Source organism: Notolabrus celidotus, chromosome 24 (assembly GCF_009762535.1).
Source record: "Notolabrus celidotus isolate fNotCel1 chromosome 24, fNotCel1.pri, whole genome shotgun sequence".
NCBI classification, from domain to species: Eukaryota; Metazoa; Chordata; class Actinopteri; order Labriformes; family Labridae; genus Notolabrus; species Notolabrus celidotus.
Window position 1 is genome coordinate 3,358,182 of NC_048295.1, and position 23,892 is coordinate 3,382,073.

At 44.2% G+C, this 23,892-nt stretch overlaps 3 protein-coding genes across 4 annotated transcripts; all 3 read left to right on the forward strand.

Annotated features, from left to right (window-relative positions):
- Positions 1-237: 237 nt before the first annotated feature.
- On the forward strand, positions 238-4,979 carry lancl1 (LanC antibiotic synthetase component C-like 1 (bacterial)). Of its 2 annotated transcripts, none has more exons than XM_034677301.1 (10): positions 238-360; positions 683-804; positions 905-1,022; positions 1,739-1,949; positions 2,054-2,201; positions 2,424-2,570; positions 2,684-2,866; positions 3,242-3,418; positions 4,034-4,106; positions 4,333-4,979. In XM_034677301.1, exons 2-10 carry the CDS (start codon positions 718-720, stop codon positions 4,407-4,409), a joined length of 1,221 nt encoding a protein of 406 aa, XP_034533192.1. In that variant the 5' UTR covers positions 238-360; positions 683-717; the 3' UTR covers positions 4,410-4,979. The 2 variants fall into 2 exon arrangements, with proteins under 2 accessions (XP_034533192.1, XP_034533193.1); XM_034677302.1 differs by having other exon boundaries at positions 265-366.
- Positions 4,980-5,088: 109 nt separating this feature from the next.
- mylz3 (myosin, light polypeptide 3, skeletal muscle) lies at positions 5,089-11,115 on the forward strand. The gene is made up of 6 exons (XM_034677303.1): positions 5,089-7,479; positions 7,946-7,973; positions 9,487-9,630; positions 10,125-10,295; positions 10,417-10,494; positions 10,586-11,115. The coding sequence occupies exons 1-6, from the start codon at positions 7,477-7,479 to the stop codon at positions 10,612-10,614; spliced, it is 453 nt and encodes a 150-aa protein (XP_034533194.1). The 5' UTR covers positions 5,089-7,476; the 3' UTR covers positions 10,615-11,115.
- A 1,234-nt stretch (positions 11,116-12,349) lies between these two features.
- Positions 12,350-17,049, forward strand: acadl (acyl-CoA dehydrogenase long chain). The gene is made up of 13 exons (XM_034677668.1): positions 12,350-12,594; positions 12,874-13,013; positions 13,582-13,761; positions 14,142-14,279; positions 14,357-14,521; positions 14,610-14,676; positions 14,761-14,925; positions 15,013-15,114; positions 15,230-15,343; positions 15,499-15,626; positions 15,711-15,797; positions 15,906-15,995; positions 17,031-17,049. The coding sequence occupies exons 1-13, from the start codon at positions 12,580-12,582 to the stop codon at positions 17,032-17,034; spliced, it is 1,395 nt and encodes a 464-aa protein (XP_034533559.1). The 5' UTR covers positions 12,350-12,579; the 3' UTR covers positions 17,035-17,049.
- Positions 17,050-23,892: the final 6,843 nt, after the last annotated feature.

The window sequence follows — 23,892 nt, forward strand, 5'->3', positions numbered from 1 at the left end:
TCACTTGGCAATAAAACTTTCTTGAATCTTGAATATTGAATAAATCAGTCATGCATTGTAATTATTTTTTTACCTTCAAAATACTTTTTAAATTAATTGTATTTTGCTGATTTTTTTTGTTTAGTCAGGAGTATGTGTTAATTCTATTCTGTAAAATATTTTAATTTCACCAACTACTATTTCCAGTGTTTTTGTGGGAGCCTTCTTTTAGCTCCTCCTGCTGAATTTCATCATTTCATGTGGAGCTTGCAGTACCACCTCCGAACCACTAGGGGGCAGCAGCGTGCCAGCTGATGCTACGTTACTTATAGATAATTACATCGACGAGGAGTTCCCATCCCCAGAGCAGCTCTTCTAGAGGTAAATGTGCGTGTTTACATGTCCAGGCTCGTGCACAATCTTTCATTTGTGTGTGAAATTTATGAATGAAGTCTCTGATGTCTCATTTGGTGATAGTAGGAGCATCAACAGTCGTTAGCCGTTAGCTTGAGCTCTGCAGCTAAGCTATTGTAGCTCTGCAGCGAGCTAAGGCTGTCAATACTTAAAGTGAGGGGGTGTGTGTCCCTGCAGAGGAGCGTATAATGTCTCTGAATGATCTCCTCATGCATCCCCTTTGTGTGCATCATGCTCCAGCGCCTTATATTACCTAACATCCTTGTACACTCTTTCCTATGTGACCCAGATTAATCGCAGTGCAGCAGTGAAGCTGTTGAAAAGATGGACACAAGAGCGTTGAGGAATCCTTATCATGACTATGATGGGAACCCTGCGTCCACACAGGCTCTGTTCGACGGTCACGGGAAGGTAAGTGAAACATGCATATTGCAAGTGGACGCATGTGTGTGTCGTGGAACTTTCCTGATGTTGATTTATTTATTTATTTATTTATTTTTTGCACCCTCAGCTCACATTGGAGTTTGCTCAGAGGCTCAGCAGTAAGGTCAGTGAGCTTCTGGCTGTCATGGAGAATGGACTGAAGTCGGCTGACCCCAGAAATTGCACCAGTTACACCGGCTGGGCAGGTGATGAATGCACCATTGCACATCTAATACAACATCTGACATCAGTGACAGCATATGGTCCATTGCAAGGAAACACACTAACCTGAATGAGCAGCAACAACATGTCAAGGAGGAAGGCTGTGCACATGTAGGTGTCACACTTCTTAGCCTGCAGATATTACAGATGACCATCACATTTAGAAAATAATGACCTTTCAATCAATCAATCAACCTTTATTTGCATAACGCCAAATCACAACAAACCTTATCTTAAGACTCTTTTACAAACAGACCAGGTCTAGACCACTCTATGTCAAATTATGAACACAGACCCAACACCAAGACAGGATCAGACTCAGTCTGACCCCACCTTAATCCAACATGAGCATTGCACCTTGCAATATTTAGCCAGTTACAGTGGCGAGGAAAAACTTCCTTTTAACAGGCAGAAACCTCGTGCAGAATCATGCCATCATGCTTCAACCGAGTTGGGTCTGGACAGAGGGATAGAGGAGAATAAGAGAGAGATGGAGTGGTTATAGTGACCTTTAAGGTTCTGGAACACATCAGGGTATTTTGCTCCATAAAAACAATAAATAGAAGTCAATATATGTTGTTTTCACAATATTTTCATTCCAGTCTATATGCTTCTTCGAGTATCCGTACTAAAACATGCAGCTGTGCTTCAGGTTACTGCACGCTGAATTTTCAAACAATGCTGATGCTTCTCTCCACAGGCATAGCTCTGCTCTACTTGCACCTCCACAATATATTCGGGGACCCCTCCTTCCTTCAGAGAGCCTTGGAGTACGTCAGCCACAGCCTGAAGTGTTTGACCAGACGTCATGATGTCACCTTCCTTTGTGGGGATGCTGGGCCTCTGGCTGTGGCTGCTGTGGTCTTCTATCGCCTGCAGAGGGCGCAAGAGAGCGACGAGTGCATCAACAGGTCAGTGTTTGTTGTTTGTTGTTGTCCTCACTCTGAGAGTCTGATTCCTTCACATCTCTTCAGTTTGTGATTGTAACCTTGTGCCCCCTCTCTCTCTCACACAGACTGCTGCAGTATCACCCCTCTGTAGTGAAAGGCGCAGGCGGGCTCCCCGATGAGATGCTTTACGGGAGGATGGGTTATCTTTACGCCCTCGTCTTCATCAACCAGCAGCTGGGGCAGGACAGGATCCCGCTGCAGTACATCCAGCAGGTGGGACAGAAACAGGATCATCTTCTTATAAGTACACTGCACCTCAAAGCAACATCAAATTAAGGTGCTGCAGGATAATTATAATCTTGATAAGCTATTGGGCGCTCATTTTCTCGCTCCTCTGCTTAACCATGTCCACTTGCAGTCCTACGTCTCTATTGATTCCTCACAATCCTACAGACTGTGTTTTTGAGGCTTTATGTGTGACCTGTCCCTCCTCAGATCAGCGAAGCCGTTCTGGCGTCCGGGGAAAACCTAAGCAGGAGGTTCAGGGTCCAGAACCAGAGCCCGCTGATGTACGAGTGGTACCAGGAGCAGTATGTTGGCGCTGCACACGGCCTGGCAGGAATCTACTACTTCCTCATGCAGGTAAAACATCTCTCTGTTTCCTGGAAGCAGCCTGAGTCTCCTTTTTGCAGCTTTTTAATATGAAACTATCTTCGTCATCCTCTGTTAAACTTGCGTCATTGTCCTCCTCACAGCCGGGTTTCGTCCATGCCGAGGACTGGGTTCACAGGCTGGTGAAACCCAGCGTGGACCACGTCTGCCGCCTCAAGTTCCCAACTGGAAACTACCCACCCTGCATGGGAGACGACCGGGACCTGCTGGTGCACTGGTGCCACGGATCCCCCGGGGTGGTGTACATGCTGCTGCAGGCACACAAGGTAAACTGGGGAAGATGACTTCTTGAACTCTTCACTTTGGATCCTTGATGTGTTCCTGAACTTTAGGGTTCATTTGTAGAGTCACAGTGCCCTCTAGTGGTGACATCACGTCATGGTTTGTTTACGTTGTGCTGCTTGAAATGTCAAATACGTCACGAAGGATTAACAAAGACCTTGCGGCTTTCTTTGTGCCTGTCTTTCCTGGAATTAAAGGGCATTGTTGCAGAAACAGCTTTGTTCTTACACTTGATGTTTTTGTCTATCATGCACATCACCTCAATTATACTTTCACTTAATTACACTGTTGCATCTTCAACTTTCAACCAATGTATTTGCTTTTTGCTGAAACTCTTCTCCTCTTCCTCCCGTCCTCAGATCTTTGGAGAGGCTCAGTACCTGTCTGACGCCCTGCAGTGCGGCGAGGTGGTCTGGCGCTACGGCTTGCTGAAAAAAGGCTACGGCTTGTGTCACGGTGCGGCAGGAAACGCCTACACCTTCCTGGCTCTGTACCGGCACACGCAGGACCCCAAACACCTCTTCAGAGCCTGCATGGTGAGAGTGACATCACGATGTAATACATGCTCATTATTCACACAGTGCAGCAGCCAGTGAGTGACTAAACACAGCAGGTATTCATTAGTGGCTCTGCAGTTTGACACTGAGGAAGTTTGTATCCTTAACTTGATGTTTTTCAGGAATTAGTAAACATTTATTTATTTCCTTTTAAGATACAAACTCACAGAAAACATCCTGCTTTGTTTTCACACTTGTTTTGAAATCTTAACCAGCCTCAGCAGAGTCTGCCTCTTGCCAAACTTAAATCAAAACTGATTGTAGACACAGAAGCCATCAGAGCAGCCCCTCCTTGGATCCACTCCAGGTGGCAGCGGTCCCACGTGTACCTTTCATTAATATGAATCTATTCATAGCGGATGGAAACAGACTCCTCAGATGTCTCGCCTGGGCTCTGTTACCCGGCATCAGAGCAACATTGTGGTCCTAATGTGAGACCTCGACAGATGCTCGGATTTCACCGAGCCGAGCGCAATTTTTAGCCGTTGTTGACATTGCTCGCTGTTCTCCTGGGATGGCTTAAATAAAGTTCACTGTGACAGACGTGTTATTATGAAACAAGCTCACTCTGTGCTTCTCTTTGTCTCTCTGCAGTTTGCAGACTGGTGCATGAACTACGGCAAGCATGGATGCAGAACACCAGACACTCCGTACTCTCTTTTTGAAGGTAATCACATGACAAACATGCTCAAGGAGATTTATGTGTCAGCTCTGATGTGTCCACTGTAGGAGCTTTCCAGTCAGCACAAGTAATCAAAGATATTCACTCACCTGTGCAGACTTACATTATCTTCATTAAGATTAAAGCTGGAGCTGTTGGATGATTTAAAGTGTCACCAGTCAAATAAAAAGCCTCCAAAGCATCACTCTTAAGGTCCTCTCTGTCCTCACAGGCATGGCGGGCACCATCTACTTCTTGGCCGACATCCTTCAGCCGATGAAAGCGAGGTTCCCCGCTTTTGAAGTGTAAAAAAAAGTCGTCACAGGTACTCGTCTAACACACACTGCACGATCGTTACAAGAAGACAACAAGAGGAAACTCTGGGGACTGACTGTGACTCTGGCTTTGGATGTTGTGCCATATCTTTCCTGCTCTCTGTTCTGTAACTTTACACGTTATTAACTATGAATCCTACGATTACATTTCAACTATTTCAAAAAGGTGTTTTGAAGAATGAGAGCTGCTCTAGCTTTTTTTTTGTGTATACATCTAACTCCAGCTATCGCTCAGCTTGTGACGTTTAAGCAGATTCAAACAAAAAGAAAACATTGACCTCCAGTTCAAGGCTGCGAGGAGACAGAACTGTGATTCTTTTAGCACTTAAAACGTTTATATCGTCTCTGACTTTATTGAAATGGGCGCTTTAGTTTGCTATTATGTTTCTTTATGAGAAAGGTCAACAGCAAAGCTCGATACAATGCACTAAAAATACTACAGTACAAGCTCTGTCATGTGTTAAGGGATCAACCCCTGAGTGTAAACTGTGGCCCGTCCTTTGCACTGTCTGAGCAATAAATCATGAGTCTTTGTACAGCTGTTCCTCTTGTTTGGGCGTTTTTATGCAGTTACACAGAAGAGCCACAGGGGGGCAGCAGAGAGCTGGAGAGCTGTGGATGAAAGTCTGACTTCCACGGGGGCAATTAGGCACATTAGGTCGGTCAGCAGGGATAGAATCACATTGAAACTCCCTCAATTTGTATTTCACACTAAATTTCAGAGACACAAATTTAAAGACTATCTCTAATTTGATCGGATTTGGCGTCACGTTGTTGAAAATGCAGCCGAAGTCCACATTTGCTGCTAAACATGCTCTATTTCTGCCTCAAGCTTGCAACCGCAGCCAAATATTACACCATCAAGTGACTCAAAATCCTCCGTCCAGCCCTCCACGGGGCCACTTGGCTCGACCACTCTGGTCTCGATTCCAAATAAGGCTCACGTAACCCCCTCTGAAAGCAAGCGGCGACACAATGCCACGGCTCTTTTTTAAGCCCCTGGTCCATGCGTCTCTATGACCTGACGCCAGCTGAGGGGAGAGAGGGGGAGGGCTTGGTTTGCAAACGCTACAGAGTGAGAGGGGGTGTAGCTACTGTAGCAGAGTCTTGAGAAAGCAGGGGCGTTCATCGGTTTTTCTCCACCCCCCATCTCTCAAGCGTAGGAGAAACCCAACACCTCAGGCAGGAATGGGAGTAAAAATAGAGCTTTGGGGTGTGGTCTCCAGTCTCACAAATGTCCTCCAGGGCTTTACCTCTGCACTCAAACATTACTGCTGTGTGTTACAAAGCTGATGACAAGACAGACTGAGCCTTGGATGCATGCAAACAGCAGCTATTCACGCTACAAGGCGATTATATAATCCTGGAGTTTGTCCGTGTGATTTGTGATGATCCTCCTCTCAGCTGTGATTTAAAATCAATGGAAACAAAAGGACACAAAAGATACTTTAAAAATATAAACACTTAATCTTTTGACATATTTTCTTAATTTTTGTTCCTTAAAAGACATCAGAGAACGTTGTTAAGTGCAAAGAACACAGTAAAAAAAATCTCTGCTCAATATCAGGCAATATCAGCAGCCTTCACATTTTTAAAAATACATGCTGAAACAGTTCTTCACTGCGTACGAGGAGGCCTCTGTGTGGGAACTAATCATTCACTGCAGTGATATTTGTGACGCAGACTGCATCCCAAACATTCAGTGCAGATAAAAATCCAGCATATGGTCCAGAGACATAAAAAGGAGCAGTTTCAGAAGAAGGGAAAGACAAAGAAAGACAGGGGAGGTGAAGGAAGAAAGACTTTTACCTCCCCCTGAAGGATATCTCGTTGACTGACAGAGTCTGGATGTCATTCCCAGTCTTTCTCCTTGTACTTGGTGCTGTAATAAATGTACGAGATGCACCTTTAAATCGCTTTGCAGAAGACGAAGAAGAAGAGTGGAGTTGTTGTGCATAGAATCATTTGTAATGAGACATGTTTTTGATGGTCATACTCATAATGCATCACATCCATCAGCTCCACAGTACGGTCAATTAAAACCAAACTGAAATAAACGTGCAGTGTCTTTCTTCTGCACGCCTCTGAATGTGTGTGTGATGGTGTTGCAGTTCTGTTTTTTATGCATGTACTGCTTTAATAATGCACCCTTTATCCACGCTGCTATCAGCACCATGGAGAGCTCTGATGGAGACAGAAAGGTTAGTGAAGCAGCGCGGTGCTCCGGTCATTAAACCTCTATTGAGTGCTCAGCTGAGTCTTAAACTCTGCACAATATGACGTATTAAAATCATTTTCCACCCCTAATTTCACCCCCATTAACTCTCTTTAAATCCAGCTTCATACTGAAGGTGTAAAAGTCACTGATTTATTTTAAGGTGAGGTGTTCATTACACTGCTCAGGTTAAGTTTTCAGGACCTGTCCTTCAAGAAGTCGCCAGAATCCTCCTGAAGTTCAGATCTTGACTAAGCCGAGGACTTCTCATTCACATATCTGACCGGAACCAACTTTCAGGCTGATTTTGCTCCGCTGTTATTTAACCATAAGAGGAGGAGCAGGGTTTAAAAATACCAGCTTGTAAATGATCTCTCTGGGATTGGAGCCCCTCTGAAGCGGGACACTAGGTAGCTGAGTTTCTGCATTTTCTCTGCTACTGCAACCATGCCCCTCCGCCTTGAACCGGACCCTTTAAAATCAAATCAATTAAGCGTACTTTCGTTAATGGGAGTGAGTTCAGAATGAGTTTTAAATCTTAAGACTGAGCTCACAGTCTTGACACAGTTAGTCCTCAGTCTAAATTTAGCCCCGTCCCCTTCTAAAGGCCTACTCCCACAGCTCCGATGGCGCGCAGCTCTCCTTTCCGTTTGCCCTAAGAAAGTTAAAGATGTTCCAACGTGTCATCTGATCCGCCTCATTAGCATACGTGACATCACATGCCCGGGATAAATAAGAAGGGGGCTCCAACCATGGCTCAGGACCACTCTGTCTCGGGAGTCAAGCTTCTCTTCTTCTCTCTTTCCTCCAGTGCCAACTCTCCAAAATGGTGTGTACAAAGTTGTGTGTTTTTGGACCTCTTGGGGGGGCGGTTACCGGTGGAGTTACTTTTTTCGGCTTATTTGGATGTTTGGATATATATCTCGAAAGTTGCCATTTGTTGGCAACACTGAAACCAACTAACTCATAACTTCCAATGTTTAAAAAGCATGTTTAAGGAGTGTTACATTGACAATCACTGTTTTATGATGGCTGCATGTGTCGCCACATATGTAAAAACATGATGTTGCATTTAATTACATCCAATTGGTGCAGCTTTGGAACATTTACAGCAACAAAACTTTTAAATTATTGAACATTTGAAGACATTCTGCAGGATCTGTATTCTGTCTGTGTTTCATTTCTCATCACTCATGTGTTTTTTATTCATCTCTCTGTGTTCTGTGTGTGTCTGTGTTTGTGAATGTGCAATTTGTGTGTCTATATGTGTGTTCTTGTGTGTTTCCACGTGACAGACTGAGTTCTCAGCGGACCAGATTGAGGGTAAGTTGAGAAACATCACAATTAATCATAACCCCTTTCAAATATCTCAGCATGTAAAGAATCCCCTTTCTGCTGCCATCCCACTCCTGTTTTCCTGCAAGAAACTCTCCCACAGTGCTCCCACTAAAACAAACAGATCACAGAGTTAAACCGTTAGTCCACATGAAACACTAAAAGGTGGAAGTAGGGGATGAAGATAGCTTCAGACTCAAGATCCTCCCGCCCCTTGGACATGCTGTGCCACGGTCTTGTGCAGCTGTCGTGAAGGATTTGAGAAATGTCTATTCTAAGCCGACCTAGCCTTGTCTTGCAGCTCTTGCAGAGCTGAGGTGTAAATTGCCGGGTCAAGGTTTAAGATGCGTCCAAAATGTAATCCCTGAGCTTCATCGCTGAGGCTTTTGTTCACTGTGAAAAGACGTGTCCTCTATAAGTGGACTGTGTTTTCAGTAGAGGACGTTTGTTTTGCTCGTCCTTTGGGTTGTAGATTGGAAACCCAAACCATGCAGAGTCCTCCACAAAGCTTAATCTGTGATTGTTTGACACATCTGTGTTGGTCTTCTAATTGGTGCACCATTTTTAGGCTTGTCCTGAGCAGGGATAGATAAACTTTGTTGTGACACACGCCAATTTTGAAGACCTGTATTTCAATATGTCCCAACCTGGTGTGTTAGAGCTGCAGATAAAAGCTAGTCATGATTTCCCAGGAGAGTATGTTTGTAAAAATCTGCCATAAAAGCACCCACAAATGTAAAAAATGCCACTTCTGCGAGTTCTTGGACAGCTACAAGAGTCACTTACAGTCTACAGTGCAGGACCCAGTTTTGATTACGTCGCGGTCAGCATTCTTATGTTTAACTCACCCAGGGCCACGCTGTCATGCCTCTATATGGCAGGGGTTACTCTGTCCGGGGTGTATCAGCTTGCACCCTTAAATTCCTCCCCAATGCAAGTGGAGGCAGGACTGGGTGGGGGTGGGGGTGGGGGGGTACAGCTGCTCCTGCTGTTCGGAAGCCACACCAGAGCAGTAATCCATCAAAAAGGTCACTTTGAGGCGGCTCCCCTGGTAGGATACAGAGACCCTTGTTCAGGCCCCAGTCTCTACCTTCCTCTACGCTGCTGCTTGGGTTCAGCTGTCGCCCCCAGTGAGCCGGGAACAATGACAGAAGTATGTGGCTTCTGCTGACTCTGATCCTCCAGCACATGGCTTTCTTAGCTGACTAAGATCCCTGATATAGAGAGAATATAAAACCCCAAAATGTTCTGCTAGCACTGGTGTCAAACCGGATACCAAATATAACTTCTTGATGGCAGCATGAAAGGGATTCTTTCCTCTCCAGTTGTGACTGTACTAAGGTCTTTTTCCAAAGTACCTTGTCTCAACATGACCTCTAACTCTCTTGAGCGTGTGGAGCCTAGAACACTTTTTATGACTCTGTTAAATTGTTTTTCCAAGCGATATCTGCCCGTCTGTTGTAACTCACAAAGTTCTCTCGCTTCTCTTCTTCCCAACCAGACTTCAAGGAGGCTTTCGGTCTCTTTGACAGAGTCGGTGACAGCCAGGTGGCCTTCAACCAGGTGGCTGATATCATGCGTGCTCTGGGCCAGAACCCCACCAACAAGGACGTTGTCAAGATTCTGGGCAGCCCATCCGCTGATGGTAGGACCCCCGATGCAAACACGCAATGTCCAGACAAAGACAACGCTACGGGGCAGTTATAAGCTGTAGAAAAATGATTTTATAAAGTAGAAGCACAAGAAGAGAGTCCTGAATTCTCAGGCTAAGCAAGACAGTAAGAACCCTGAGTCTGTTTTTATGTGGAAGTCAGTCAAAATGGTTTTACAATGCCGCCAAAATGTGGTCAGCCATCAGTCTACCTTCACATTTTACACACTGTGAAGACAAAATAGCCCAAGCAAGGTTATAGTAAAATGTGTGTACTGTAAAAACTGTCCAACACTGTCCTTTGTTGCGCCAGAGTATCACATGAAAGCTTCAACAGGTTAAAAGAAATTCTGAAACACCAGAAAAGGTTCCTCAAGTTAGCAAACCTTGAAGCTAGAATGTCAAAAAGAACTCCGAGTCTACGTTCTTGCATGTAGATGGCGTTTATAGCTAGGCTGTATTTGAATCTGTAAAAACCGTGCCCACAGACATGGCCAACAAGAGGCTCAACTTCGAGGCTTTCCTGCCCATGCTGAAGGAGGTCGACGCCATCCCCAAGGGCTCCTACGATGACTACGTTGAGGGTCTCCGCGTCTTCGACAAGGAGGGCAACGGCACAGTCATGGGCGCTGAGCTGCGTATTGTGCTTTCCACCCTGGGTGAGTCTCAAGTCACCTTCCCCAAATATAGAGGCGCACAAATATAGCTTGCTTAGCATGCAGAGTATGCTAGCATGTGAGTGAAATACACCTCCTGACATGGACACTCGTGAATCCACAGGAGAGAAGATGACTGAGCCCGAGATTGAAGCCCTCATGGCCGGCCAGGAGGACGAGAACGGCAGTGTGCACTATGAGGGTGAGTCTTCACTTCTTCCTTTGCCTTTCTCTTTTCTTTGTGAAGTTATTTCTTTCTTATATTTGAACATGTTATCTTTGTTTCCCTCCAGCTTTCGTCAAGCACATCATGTCTGTGTAAGAGGCCAGCAGGAAGAGTGCTGAAGAAACTGTAGCTCACCTACAGACAGCCGACAGTGTTCAGGACATCGACGCTGTTGTCAAAGACCAACCAAGGAAAGACAAGGACTATGTACAAGGGATGTTGACGCAAACCCATCTTGTTGTTTTATTTTGTTTTCCTTTCTATTCGTCTCAAACCCTCCTCTATCTCGGGACAACGCCATCTCTCCAATGTAGACCCCCATCACTCGGCCTCAACTCCCCCCCACCCCCGGGGCACGTCTCCACTTCCCGCATGAGGTGAGGAACGGGGGAGAAGGGGTGACCGCTCATCAAGTGAGGGTAGATCCCTAACCTTCCCACCGCCACCTCATTCAGTCACGCCATCACTGGCCCAGCAATGCCAAAGGTGCTGGAGAAAGTTTGTGGATAGACCGCCAAACGTCTCCCACTTCCCTGACAAGTTTTATTTATTGTCACTCTGTTCATGTCAGAATAAACTTTTCCAACGTACATCCCACCTGAGTTGGTTCTTGATCTCTCATTGTTCACAAACAACCGTAGAAACACTTTAATACAGATGCTGAATGTAGAATATTAAAGCTCCTGTGAGGCGGTTTTGACTGGTTATGAAACAGACTGAAATTAACAAGGATGCCTCTTTATGAAACCATTAGAAAGAAAATTGATCATTTAGTTTATGTATTTGTGAATGCATGTAATGCTGCAGGAGGGTAGGTGTCCGATGATGCACTATACAGCTCTTAAATAGGTATTCTGTGTGACCTTTAAACACATAATTAATCTTATCTGTTGCAGGGTCAGCTGCAACTCTGCGAAAGTGCACTGTGTAGCATTAAAGTGTGAAACTTAATCATAAATATAACTTGGAAAAAAATTTAATATCCTTATAACACTGGCTCCTGATGATAGACGGAAGAAAACACCATAGAATAGAGATTAACCTCCATCTTTCACTGCTGCGTCTTGTGTTTAATGATGTAATTGGTGCCTTCTAGGATCTGCTTAAGGGCATATATTGTGTCTAAATTGATTATAATGCAGGTGATGCCAATCTAAAGTGACACATATATATTTTCATGACAGAAAACCTAACTCAAGGGGTCCCTACATTTAAAAAAAAATGTAACCCAAGTGTGTTTGACATCAAATTATGCATAATGCTGTCTTTTGTGCCTCTTATTGCTCATATATTAAAAGGATGTATGGAGACATGCTTCGGTTGATATTGGAGAACCTATATCTTCATTAATCCTTCACTTTCTGCAACCCTTGCTCATCAGTGGCTATGTGGATGAGCTGCAGGAGGAATTCTGCCATGCATACACAGGACTCTTGCAACCTCAAACAGTAGCCTGTAATGTGAAAAGAGACTTCCCTCTTGTGGTGCAATGAGAACACCATCAGAGTACACCCTGTTCCTTTTTCAGAACACTCCAGAGAAAAGCAAGAAACAATTCATGTGGTTTTAATTTGCAATCTGTTATCAAGTCATCAACATTAATCAGTCCAACACACCTGCATTGGCACCTGATTGTCTGCCACACCCACACTCTGCAGGGTTGCACAACACTACAGGAACAATTCACATCAAATATGACCCAGGTAAGTTCCTGAATACATGCTGTTGTACCTTTATATATCCTTAGGGTTTTATATTTGTCCTGTTTAGACACATGGTGATTTTAGTGCCTGATTTTTTAAGCTATCTGTTGAAAGCTGGACTTAATGTGACTGTGCTCAGGTATTTCTGTGCATCTTGTGCTGCAATACCTGAGTTTCACCACGTGGTGTCACTAGAGAGCAAGACTAGAATTAATTCAAACGTAGAAGAAGAAACGTTTGCATGATGTCTCACTCTGCTGCTTTTTTCTTGGACGAGACTTTCTGAGAGTTTATTGTAGATTTTCTCTGAAATAGAGATGTAATTACATTTAAATATTAACTCAAGCACTTATTAGACATGTGTTTACTGAAGGTGAGTATTTTTGATGTTATGTAACTTTATGGTTTAAGCAGTGGTGGAAAAAGTACACAGTTTTATTAGTTGCTTAAGGTAAAGTAAAGATACTCCAGGTCAAATAACTCAAATAATAACCTGACAGAGCAACTTTCACTTGTATTGGAGTAATATTTGACCTGGAGGCTCATAACTAATGAAGGTGTGTACTTAGTCCACCTCTGGGTCTAAGTACCTGGAAGGAGGAGCTACAGATTTAGGTACCAAGTAACCCATCTCCACATCCTTTTTCCTCAGAGGATCTTTGTCCTGTTTGTGTGTTTCAGTCTCCTTGCTACTTTGTCTCCATTTCTCTCTGAAACAATGATCAAAACTGGACTTTTGGGGCTGAGGAATGTCTTTGGACGTGGACAGGTGCTTTCTGCAGCTGCTGCGAGGTAAAATACAGAGATTTATTCATGTTTTTTGAAGTCATATGTCGCGTGGAATGCAGGAATGTGTGACATACAACAAGGGAAGTATTCAGTTTGAATGTTATGCATGTTTTGGTTTAGTTAGATTGAGTAATCAGCCAAGTTAGCTCACCTTTCTTTAAGACATATTACCTGTTTATCATTGTACTCAACGACCAGCTAACCCTAGTTGACCTTTGGCACACTGTCCTCCTCTGAGGGGCCAAACTGCTATAAAAACTTTATACATGTAACACAATGAAGGAAGGAATTGTGTAAGGTGTGTTGACAAGGTCCCTAAGGGTATTTACCTTACCTACTATGTTTCAGACTTACAAAACCTAAGACAAACACCTCCACTTTTACATAAGAGTACTCCTGTTATGAATGCAAGTGCCGTAAGTCAACATCAGTCAACAAACAGAAGGTTAGAGTCTAAAAATGTGCCTTTAATCGCCTTCTTCTTTTCAAAGTGAGTCTCTTTGTCATTTCTCTCAATCAGGCTTCTCAAAGGACCACAGTAGCTTGACCTAATTCCTCCTGTCTCTCTTAGATCCTTGCACAGCCAGGCCCAGCCCTCAGGAGAGCATGTCCCCCCGGCACGTCCAGAAACCTCCAGCGCCAGGTCCATGATGGACTTCGGGACCCGCCGGATCTTCAACGAGGACCACGATCTCCTCAGAGAGAGTGTGAGGCGCTTCTTTCTGGAGGAAGTGGTTCCACATCACAAGGAGTGAGTTGGATTACTGATGAACCAAACATTTCAGAAATGACTAGAAACCAACACAAGAGACTCAAATGGCCACTCAATGCATGAAAAATGACCACAGATATTTAAGAAGGGGCACAAAGCATGTCTGGAAACAACCACAGACTCAATCTGAAACATAATAAGACCACAAATGGACACAAAGCTACCTCAAAGAGATGATAATCGCATTCACAAGCACAAACAGATACACAACAACCATAAGCACAAGACAAAGAGCACACAATGAATCTAAAGCACACCCTGAGAGATGCTTAATGGACACTAAGGGAGTGAATACATCCACAATCAGCAAAAAGAAGTGTTCAAACAGGATATTTTATGCCATCTTTTCTCCTCTCCAGGTGGGAGAAGGCCGGCCAGGTGAGCAGGGAGGTGTGGGAGAAAGCCGGTGAGCAAGGCCTCCTGGGAGTGATGGTACCAGAGCACCACGGCGGCATTGGAGCTGACCTGTTTTCTGCTGCGGTCACATGGGAGGAGCAGTGAGTGTCTCAGCCACACATCAAATCAAACACTTATAAGTGGCTTTGTTTTGTTAATGGGGTTTTGTTTTTTGCAGGATGTACTCCAACTGCACAGGCCCGGGTTTCGCCTTGCACTCTGAGATCGTCATGCCTTACATCGTCAACTACGGCAGCCAGGAGCAGATCGATCGCTTCATTCCTAAGATGCTTTCTGGGAAGTGCATCAGCGCGATTGCAATGACGGAGCCAGGAGCAGGAAGGTTAGGGATTCAAACTTCAATCATGACAGTGCAGAAATCAGCAAAGTGTATCCCTAATGACCCCTTCACCTTCTTTTTGTTTCATCAGTGATCTTCAAGGTGTCAGGACCAACGCTAAGAGGGACGGCAGCGACTGGATCCTCAACGGCAACAAGGTGCAGAGTTGTTCAAGTTGAAACATCACATCGCACCTCAACATCAGCTTGAGCTCTCATTCATTTTTCGTGTGACTTCTTCAGGTGTTCATCACAAACGGTTGGATGGCGGACCTTGTCGTGGTGGTTGCTGTGACGAACCGTGAGGCGAAGACGGCGGCGCACGGCATCAGTCTGTTCCTGGTGGAGGACGGCATGAAGGGATTCCATAAAGGACGCAAGCTGGAGAAGATCGGCCTGAAGGCGCAGGTACATTATTTTCTGCTGTGCAAAATGACGACATGAGGATGCTGTTATTTATGTGGTTTCACAGTTTTCTTCTCCCGTCTCTTTCAGGACACGGCTGAACTGTTTTTTGAGGATGTGCGGCTTCCAGACAGCGCCCTCTTGGGAGGCCTCAACAAGGGTTTCTACTACCTGATGAATGAGCTGCCTCAGGTACAAACAATGATCCTATTCTTCTTGTTTAACAAACACGTTTTCAAACTCTGGGAGTCGCAGGGGACACATTTAATATGTGAACTTGATGGAACCATCATTTTTTTGTCTGTAGGAGCGTCTGATGATCGCTGACATGGCCATAGCGAGCGCTGAGTTTATGTTTGAGGAAACCAGGAACTATGTGACGCAGAGGAAGGCTTTCGGCAAGACGATCGCTGACCTGCAGGTCTGTGTAACGCCTCATTTAGTTGTCATAGTTTGCTCATAAACTAAGTCAGTCTTTTCCCTCCAAGTGTTGATTTAAATCTTTTCATGCACTGGAGCAGAAGTCACAGTCTTCTTTAGGAGGAGAAATATCATAGCATCCATTTTCCTCCTCAGACTGTGCAGCACAAGCTGGCCGAGCTGAAAACAGAGATCTGCGTGGGTCGATCCTTCCTCGATAACTGCCTTCAGCTCCATGCTGAGAAGCGTCTGGACCCCAGCACAGCTTCCATGGGCAAGTACTGGTAAGAATCAGTTCTCATGTTCACCACTTTAAAAAGACCGGCCTCATTTCTGCAGTGTGATATCACCTGTTATCTGTTCTCCAGGGCATCTGACCTCCAGAACAAGGTGGCCACTCAGTGCCTGCAGCTCCATGGAGGGTGGGGCTACATGTGGGAATACCCCATTGCCAAGTAAGAGGCATCCATGTAACCTGTGACATATTAGTTGAATGTGAAGCTTGCTTTGGTGTTTCAGTCGTTTTAACAAGTTCCTGATGTCACTTTTCTCCATCCATTCAGGGCCTTTGTGGACTCCCGCATTCAGCCCATCTACGGAGGCACCAACGAGATCATGAAAGAGCTGATCGCACGCACCATCGTCAGCCAGAAGTGAGAATTTTGGAAGTTTTCACGGTGGAGGAGGAGCACTGGGGAAAAGAGGGGCGGTGTACAGTGTGCACGGAGGATCTCTGACGTTGTGAATTTCTGTGTAAATGATTTTGAGGAGCAGTGATCAGTTGAGCAAGATGCTCAAACATGCGCAACATGTTCCAGGGGATTAAATACAAACTTTGCAACTTTGACAGAAAAAATTTCATAAAGGAGAAGTTGAATTGATTAACAAAAACATGCACCTAGAATTAGAACAATTCACTTTCAGGGGAGGGTGCAGCTAAAGCTGGACTCTCTCTGGTGTGACCACTATAGGATGCAATCTTATGTTAGCAAACTCAGCATGGATTTTGCTGTGAACTTCCAGACTTTAAAAAATCTTTCCTACTTCTTCTGCTCTCATTCTATATTGTAGAGTTTATAATCGTCCAGTTGTGGTTCTGTGTGGCCACCAGGGGGGCGCTATTCTGCAGAACTAACAGCTTTTATAGATTTAATAAAGAACTGATTGAGCTTCTTTGTAAATTAGACACATGTATTCAAAGTCTATTTTAACCTGGATAACTCTAACTTTGAAATCACAATGTTTCTCAAAGTAATGACTTATTTTTATATGTCCATGTCCGACTCTTTGTAGCGTTAGCTGTGTGTATATATTGCTGTGAAAATAAGAGGTTTAAAGTGGAACGCATTGCAAAAGAATGTGCCATTAATAGCTTCTCTGTTCGATTTGTACTTGCAGAGTATATTTATTTATCACATCCATATGCCTTTATTTCAACGCTGTGAATCACAAGTTCATTAAAATAAATACAGACCAGTGTTCAGAATCAAACTGATAGATTAAAGGTGTTGCATCTTTTGTCAGTATGCAAGATTTGAATGTGAAATTAAAACTTGCACAGACTGCAGATCATGAGTTTGATATTGTTACAATGCTTTTGTTTCCTTACTCATGAGCACCACGTGATATGAATCTTAGAAATGAGCTGAGCTAAGATCCTTTCTTTCTTTCCATATGTGTGTTTTTAGGTGAGAACAGGCAGGAGAGCTGTTTGGAGTAGGCAAGGCAAGGAAAAGAGAGTCAAGGTTGTTCATCGATACAGGTTTGCTGCAGGGCAAGATGAAGGGCTTTACATGAGACATCAAAAGAACCATGATACAGGGCAGGAAGAGACTTAAGAGAGCATTCAGATATAAAAATAGAATCTAATATTTAAAATATATAGGAGTAAAGTTACTGCAGGGGTGTATAATTAGAGCAGTTAGGCAAACACATATTTTAAAAGGGTTTAGGAAGACTAATTTAGGATCAACTACATTGAATTGATGGAAACCAGCATTAAAAAATCCCCTCTGCAGTGTCTCCTTTTGGCCAGTAGATGGCAGCATCTGCATGGATTAAGCTGGCACAGAAGTGACAAATAACCATGCTTCCATTTGACACTGTTGCAGCACAGAGAGCAGCAGGAAAAAGCAGACTGTTGAATGTGTCTGAAGGATTTAGAGCATCTTAAAGTTAAACCTTATTGTTTACAAGTGAGGCATGATTATAACCACATTATTACAATTAATTAACCCTGATTGATTCCATATTTTACAACTGATTTAATGCAAAGTGATTGCATTCTCTTGTATTTGCATCCAGTGCTTGTTCCTGTAGACACAGAGCTCACCAGTCTGTCACTCGAGTGCAAACCTTCTCATAAAACACATCAGTGCCAGTTTTTGAAAGCAGACAGCCTCTCCACTACGCCTCACCTGGGGGGGGGCGAGTGCAGCCACTGCTCACTGATGCAACATCCACCCCTCCCCTGTAGTCTCCCCTCCCTTCCTGCCTTCCTCCCTGCCTGCTCTCCCCCTTTTGGCATCACATCCACATTATTCCCTTCCCCTCTCTCTCTCCCCTACTTCTCCATCTTTCCTTAGCAACAGCCACACCCCTGTGCTTCATCAGCTCACTTACACTGCAGACAGAGCACTTCACCTTTTTTTCAGCAAAGACACTATAATACAAACTTCACATTTCACTTAGCTTACATAGTGTGTGTGTGTGTTTTGCATTTATTGCATACATTACATGCCAGCACAATAAGGGATTTGCTGGCATGCATGTTGCAACCACAAAATCTCCTTGCGCATCCACTGCTGCACTTACGGTAGTGATGGGAGGGATCAGAGGGCCCCCATACCGCTCTCATTGTCACTCGAGCCTCCTTCACACACAAGGGTATTAGTGCCGCTCAGCAGCCTGACGCTCCAGGTAAGAGCTCGAGCTCTTTGTTTATTATTTAGCAGAAAATAAGACTATTTGGACGTTAAAACCTGCATGAATATGGAGTTTAGAGCATTAAAATGCATCACAGGAAGCTGTTAAGTTTATACAAACAAGTCAAAGTGGGAATAAATGTTGGAGGATGAGAGTGCATGGTGTGATGTGCAGTTATGTGTGATTTTTGAGATGTGGAATGAGGGAGAATTTATATTATTTCCAGCCCTGACTGTGCGTAAAATCTGTGAATGCGCATAAGAATAAACATGTTTCATATTTTAATTTGCGCTGTCCAGCTGCGTACTTTCGCGACGCGCTCTTGCTGCTGCAGAAACCTGCGCCTTTTGTTCTGGTCCACGCCTGGATGGTGCTGAAACCGGCGCTGCTGCCGGCTCCTCACTGCAGCACTAAGCTGTAAAGAGAGGCTGTGAATTAAACATGAAAGAGGTGCAGATTATTCGAGTCATCTCTGTGCGTAAAGACGCATGGACGCAGTTTTTTCTCTTGGACTAAGGAGATGCTGGATATGGGAGTTGCCCGGCTTGTAGTTGGCATCTTGTCTGATGCCCTTGCAGTTATTACCAGAAGGGAAGCATGACTTGCCTTTACAGTATGCAGCCTTTGAATCATAAAAAAAAATCCACTTGAATCTGCTTTTCAGATCAGATGGTCACATTTTTTGCAATTACAACAAAATGCAATTAAGAAAGTCAAGCCCTGATGACTTGCAATTACATTTTTTGTATGTATCCAGCCATGAAATTATCTGCAAACGCCCAGACTTTCATTAAGCATGGATATATTCTCCAGACAAGCCCCCTTTCAGTCTCCCCTCCGCCTCCAAACCCGCCAAGGGGAGGCCGGAACTGTAGATTTCCCATGTCTGGATGTGAAAACATTCCTTTATGAAAAGGGATTAACATCGCATGAAACTGCTCTCCAGTTTTTCTGCGTTGGAATAGCTGTCTCATATTACTGCATGTGGATGGATGTATAAAACAAAAACAACACTATACTGGAGGATATGCAAATCAGGACCGGGTTTTTGTGCAAACAGAGCCAACATGCCGGCTCCCCAAGTCAAAGCACTGCAAACAACTGGCTGCAGCAAGAGAAACATTGACTTATTAATGCACCCATCGTTCAGCTCCTTTCCCAGTTAAGAGTACTTCTGTTAAATATTATTAAAGGGACAATGCTTCAAGGTTTGTTGTCATCAATTAACCTCACATTGAGTGGCAAGAAACATGACCACACTGAACTGGTAACTCCTCTGCCCATTACAAAGCAGATTATGTGTTTTTTGGCTCCAAGCAAATAGAGGTTGACAAAGTGCATTACACTGGAGACGTGTGTCAGGTATCACCTACTTCTCCTGTAAGAACAAGCCTCTATCAGGCCAGATTGGGCTGAGTCTAATCACGGGTGGATGGAGTAATTGAAATGACCTTAATCATGAGCCAACAGGTTGGGTTTGTGTCTGCGTGTTTAAGCTATGAAAACACGACTTATTCAAATGTGAAATGTAACTGGAGGATGTTTGTGAGCCATACGTTTTAGCCACTTCTTGATTTTTCCGACCGCTTGGAAACACAATCCGCTCCCCTTGCACCACGCAGGAACGCTAAGCACATTTCCCAACGTCAATTCTGGTTAGGTGAGTGAGTCGAAGTCACGAAACCACAGAACCACTGTGCGCTCCACTGAAATTAAGACATGCCATTTTGGCTTGTGTTTTCCTATTGAGGAGGGAACAATGTTTAGAGAGGAGATTTGTTTGTGGATGAATGTAAACTGCTTTGACTCTTTGCTTGTTTATGAAGTGATTGGTTAAAGGGGTTTTGGAGGTACTTCAGCAGTGATTTGGTTTTTCTTTTTCGTGCGTTTGCATGCGTTCTAGTTGAGTGTAGGTGAAGCCGGTGGAAAAAGAGCTTGTGCAGGTGTAGTCGCAGGTGTTCAAGGACTCAGGGTGCCTCTTTGTCCCCTGCCGCTCCTTCCTTTAGCGCTACAGGTGTCTAATGTGAGCTGGCAGAACTGTGCTTTAGTACACGATTAAGTCCTGACTGTGAGAGGAACCTTAATCTAATTCACATACGTCATAGGACCCACACGGCCCACTGACCTGCATGGGGAGCAGGCAGACACATGCACGCTTTTCCAAACACACACACCCTGCCTATTTGGCAAAGTTAGGTGCAACTCAGCATTGAGGAGAATTTAGATCAGTATATAAGACTGTTTTGTTGCAATGTCTCAGTGTTGAGATTCTAATGTTCCTCAAATAATATATAACATAAGTATTTGTGCCGTTTAATGCCCTGTCACTGCATCCTAGATTCCTTTAGATTATCTTTGTCCATCAACCTCTCTTTTTGAGGACACAGGTGTCAAGTTTATTAGGTTTACTAAACACTGATAATCTGGTGTTAAGATCTCCCCAGTGACCTCCCCTGTACAGGACGGCCTTCCTTACACTTCACCCACCCCTCTCGTCTATGAATCAAAGCTCCATCCACGGCTCACTAGCAGTAAGTCTCTCAAACAAGCCCTGACAGCCAGTGTCTCATTTCATTCCTCACGGGAGATGCCCCTCGACAGAGAGGACACTCATGCGGGGCATTCTTACTCAGATATTGGCATCAATAATATTCTCTGCTGCCTCAAACCCATTCCCCTTTTCTGGAAGGGCTTCTTTTATTCGGAGCAGTTTTTCGTGGAAGAGTGCCCAACAACAGCACATTCCAAGATGAAGAAATTGGCCGGTTGTTCACACGGAGCTAAAACAGGAAGTTTATACATCTTTCTTTACAGTACTGACGCAAAGTCCAGCTTTAAAATAGCTGTTTGCAGTTTCACACTCCTAATTGGCGTATGAGCATGCAGGCATTTGAGCTGTTGACATGTTCTGGATAATATTATGGTGGTGTCTGTTGCTGTATGTGGCCAGCTGGGTCCCAAAGCAGAAACACTTGGCTGGGCTTTTATTGGCTTTGCAGCTCAAAAAAAATGTGTAGACAATTTTAATTGGGTGTGTTTTTATTGCAAAACAAAAAACAAGTTTGAGGGTTTAGAAAAGATGAAGTCAGTTTAACACCAAATGGGTAAAAAATCAAGTTTAATTTTATGTCTTTGAGGCTGTAATTCTTGAAAACCCAATTTTGGTTTATCCCAACACTTATGAGCCTTAGCTTCTTCCTGAAGTGGCCAAGAACCTGCTGTTTGTCTGGCGTAGCAGGTTATCCATGCAGCAAATCAATTCTGTGTATTTTTATAGAACAACATTAAGAGTTGGCAGATTTAGGAGGTTATAATGAAACAGGAGAATCCACTTCTATGACAGACATACATTAATTCTTCATAACCGATTGAGAGTCCAACTTGTCCATCAAAGACAGAACTATTTAAAGATTTAATAGTAGCTTACATGAGCTGCTTCGAGCAGCTTTTCTATGGATCACGGCCTGGTTCTTCGGACCCTGACATGCGCCAACGGTGGGAAGAAACCACTAATGAGGCTTAGCTTCTTCCTAAATGGACAAGGGACCTCCTCTTAGCCTCGCGTAGCGGCTAAGCCGTGTATGCGCTGAGCTTTTTATGATTTCCAGATGTTGAAGCCAAACAGCTAGATTGTTTTCTCCCACACCAAAATGCACACTAATACATCAGGGTGAGCGCCACTGAAGGAATCAATGAGCTCCATTGTTGGAGGTCCATGTATTGTTTGAACGCACAGACTCTCTATCAAGTTACCGCATGATTGAGACTCTTAGTTGCTTTTTAGTGAGTGTGTTTCCAGTTGATCCATTAGAGAAAATGGGTTTTACCAACGACAGAACCTCCCAAGGATTCAGGATGAATGGCTGCTTTGGGTCTGAGGCTTCCTAAACGAAACCAGAACATCTACTTTTCTGTTCCACTGTCTTTCATTCTTGTAACTGTCCATCTCTGTTTCTGTGCGCATCTGCTTGTCAGGCCCTGATTCTGGATGAATGGAAACCCCCGAACTCAGAGGAAGTTCGCACACAGCAGCTCTGTAAAGCCAGTGTGAAACTTAGTAACAGATGGACGGCATGAATGCATTTGATGGTACATCACGTTCCTTGGAGTCTGTTTTTTAACTGGACTGGAGAGACACAGCAGCCGAGTGTGTGTACGTGTGTGTGTGTGTGTGTGTGTGTGTGTGGAGAACCTCCTGGCCGGCTTCCAGGAAGGGTTTTTACTGTGACCGCCACTGAATATGTCTGAAGAGGGACTTACAGCAAATCTGACATCCTCACTTTAACATAAAAGACTGAGACATGAGCGCTGTGATCCAGGGAAGCCCTCCAATGATTGCACTCAGCCTACTTTTCTCAGCATTGTTGCACCTTTCATCCAAATATTGATTAGATGACTCGATCAGCTCAAACAATTCGCCTCGCTTGTAGCTGGATGTCAGAATATTAACTCCCTGAAACGAGAGACGACATATAATCACATACAGCACAGAACAACTCTCATACTTCACTGTGGTGGGTTTCTCATTCACAACTTTCCTCCTATCCTGACTCTCTGTGTTGTTCAGAAGTGTTGACCGAGCCCACTGCCCCATTGGGACTGTCAAGGCCCCCCTCACCAAGGCAACCCCTGCCATGGAAACTAGCCCTCAAAGGAATGACCCCTTTGAGTACTAGTGTGTAGAGCCTCTGTGTGGTGAGGGGATACAGGCAGAAGCCCAGAAAGCGTCCATTTTTCACTTCTCTGTTTGCCATTTTCCCCCATTCGTATTTATTCTACACTTTAGACCTGGGAAGAACCCCAATCAGGACGCAACCTTTGACCCCACCTCACACATACTCATTTAATTGGCATTATTTATAATCCATGCAGAGGAGCTTCATCCTGAAACAGATGATTAGAAGAAGGGGAATCTTTTGTTGTGTCTGTCCCCGTTTGAGATGTATTCCTCCCATTTGATTTGACACCAGTCATGTGCAGCATCCAAGGAACCAACCATGCCCTGCCTATAGCATAAACAGACCTTATGTAAATGTATGTCAGCACTTGTATCCCCTAAGGATCAGTCTAGTGGAGGCCTGGTGGGAGACTCTCCTGCCTCAGGTCACCTCATTAAAGCAAAGGGCATAAATCCTGGTGGAAAAAGGGAGTCGATGGTTTTACGTAGGAGCATCAACAGATGGTTGTGAGTGGTCTCCAGGGAGGGAAAGTGCACTCTTTTTAATGCTGACAATAGCGGGTGATAAAGTGGGATATAAACTCAGGCTCACAGGATGAGATCTCTGTGTGCTAGGTCTGTGTTGTTGTTGTGTCGCCTCCAAGGATTGAGATGGGTTAGCAGTCTACCTCTGTACCAAAACTGAAGCACACTGCAGTTTGTGGTGTAGCTACTTTGGTCCTGAATGTGTAGCAAACACTGGAACTCTTGTACCTATCTTGTTAAACTCTAAACTAAATTATTTATCATGTTTCAGAGCAGAAGAGAGTACGTTACATCCTCTTACACACGGCTGTTTTATTTTACTGCTGCTAAATATCCTGGCATATATCTTCCGCCAACTGTAGCCCCAGACCCCTCATAAACTTTTACATTCAGTGTTATTCATATCGGGTTTTATAGCTTGT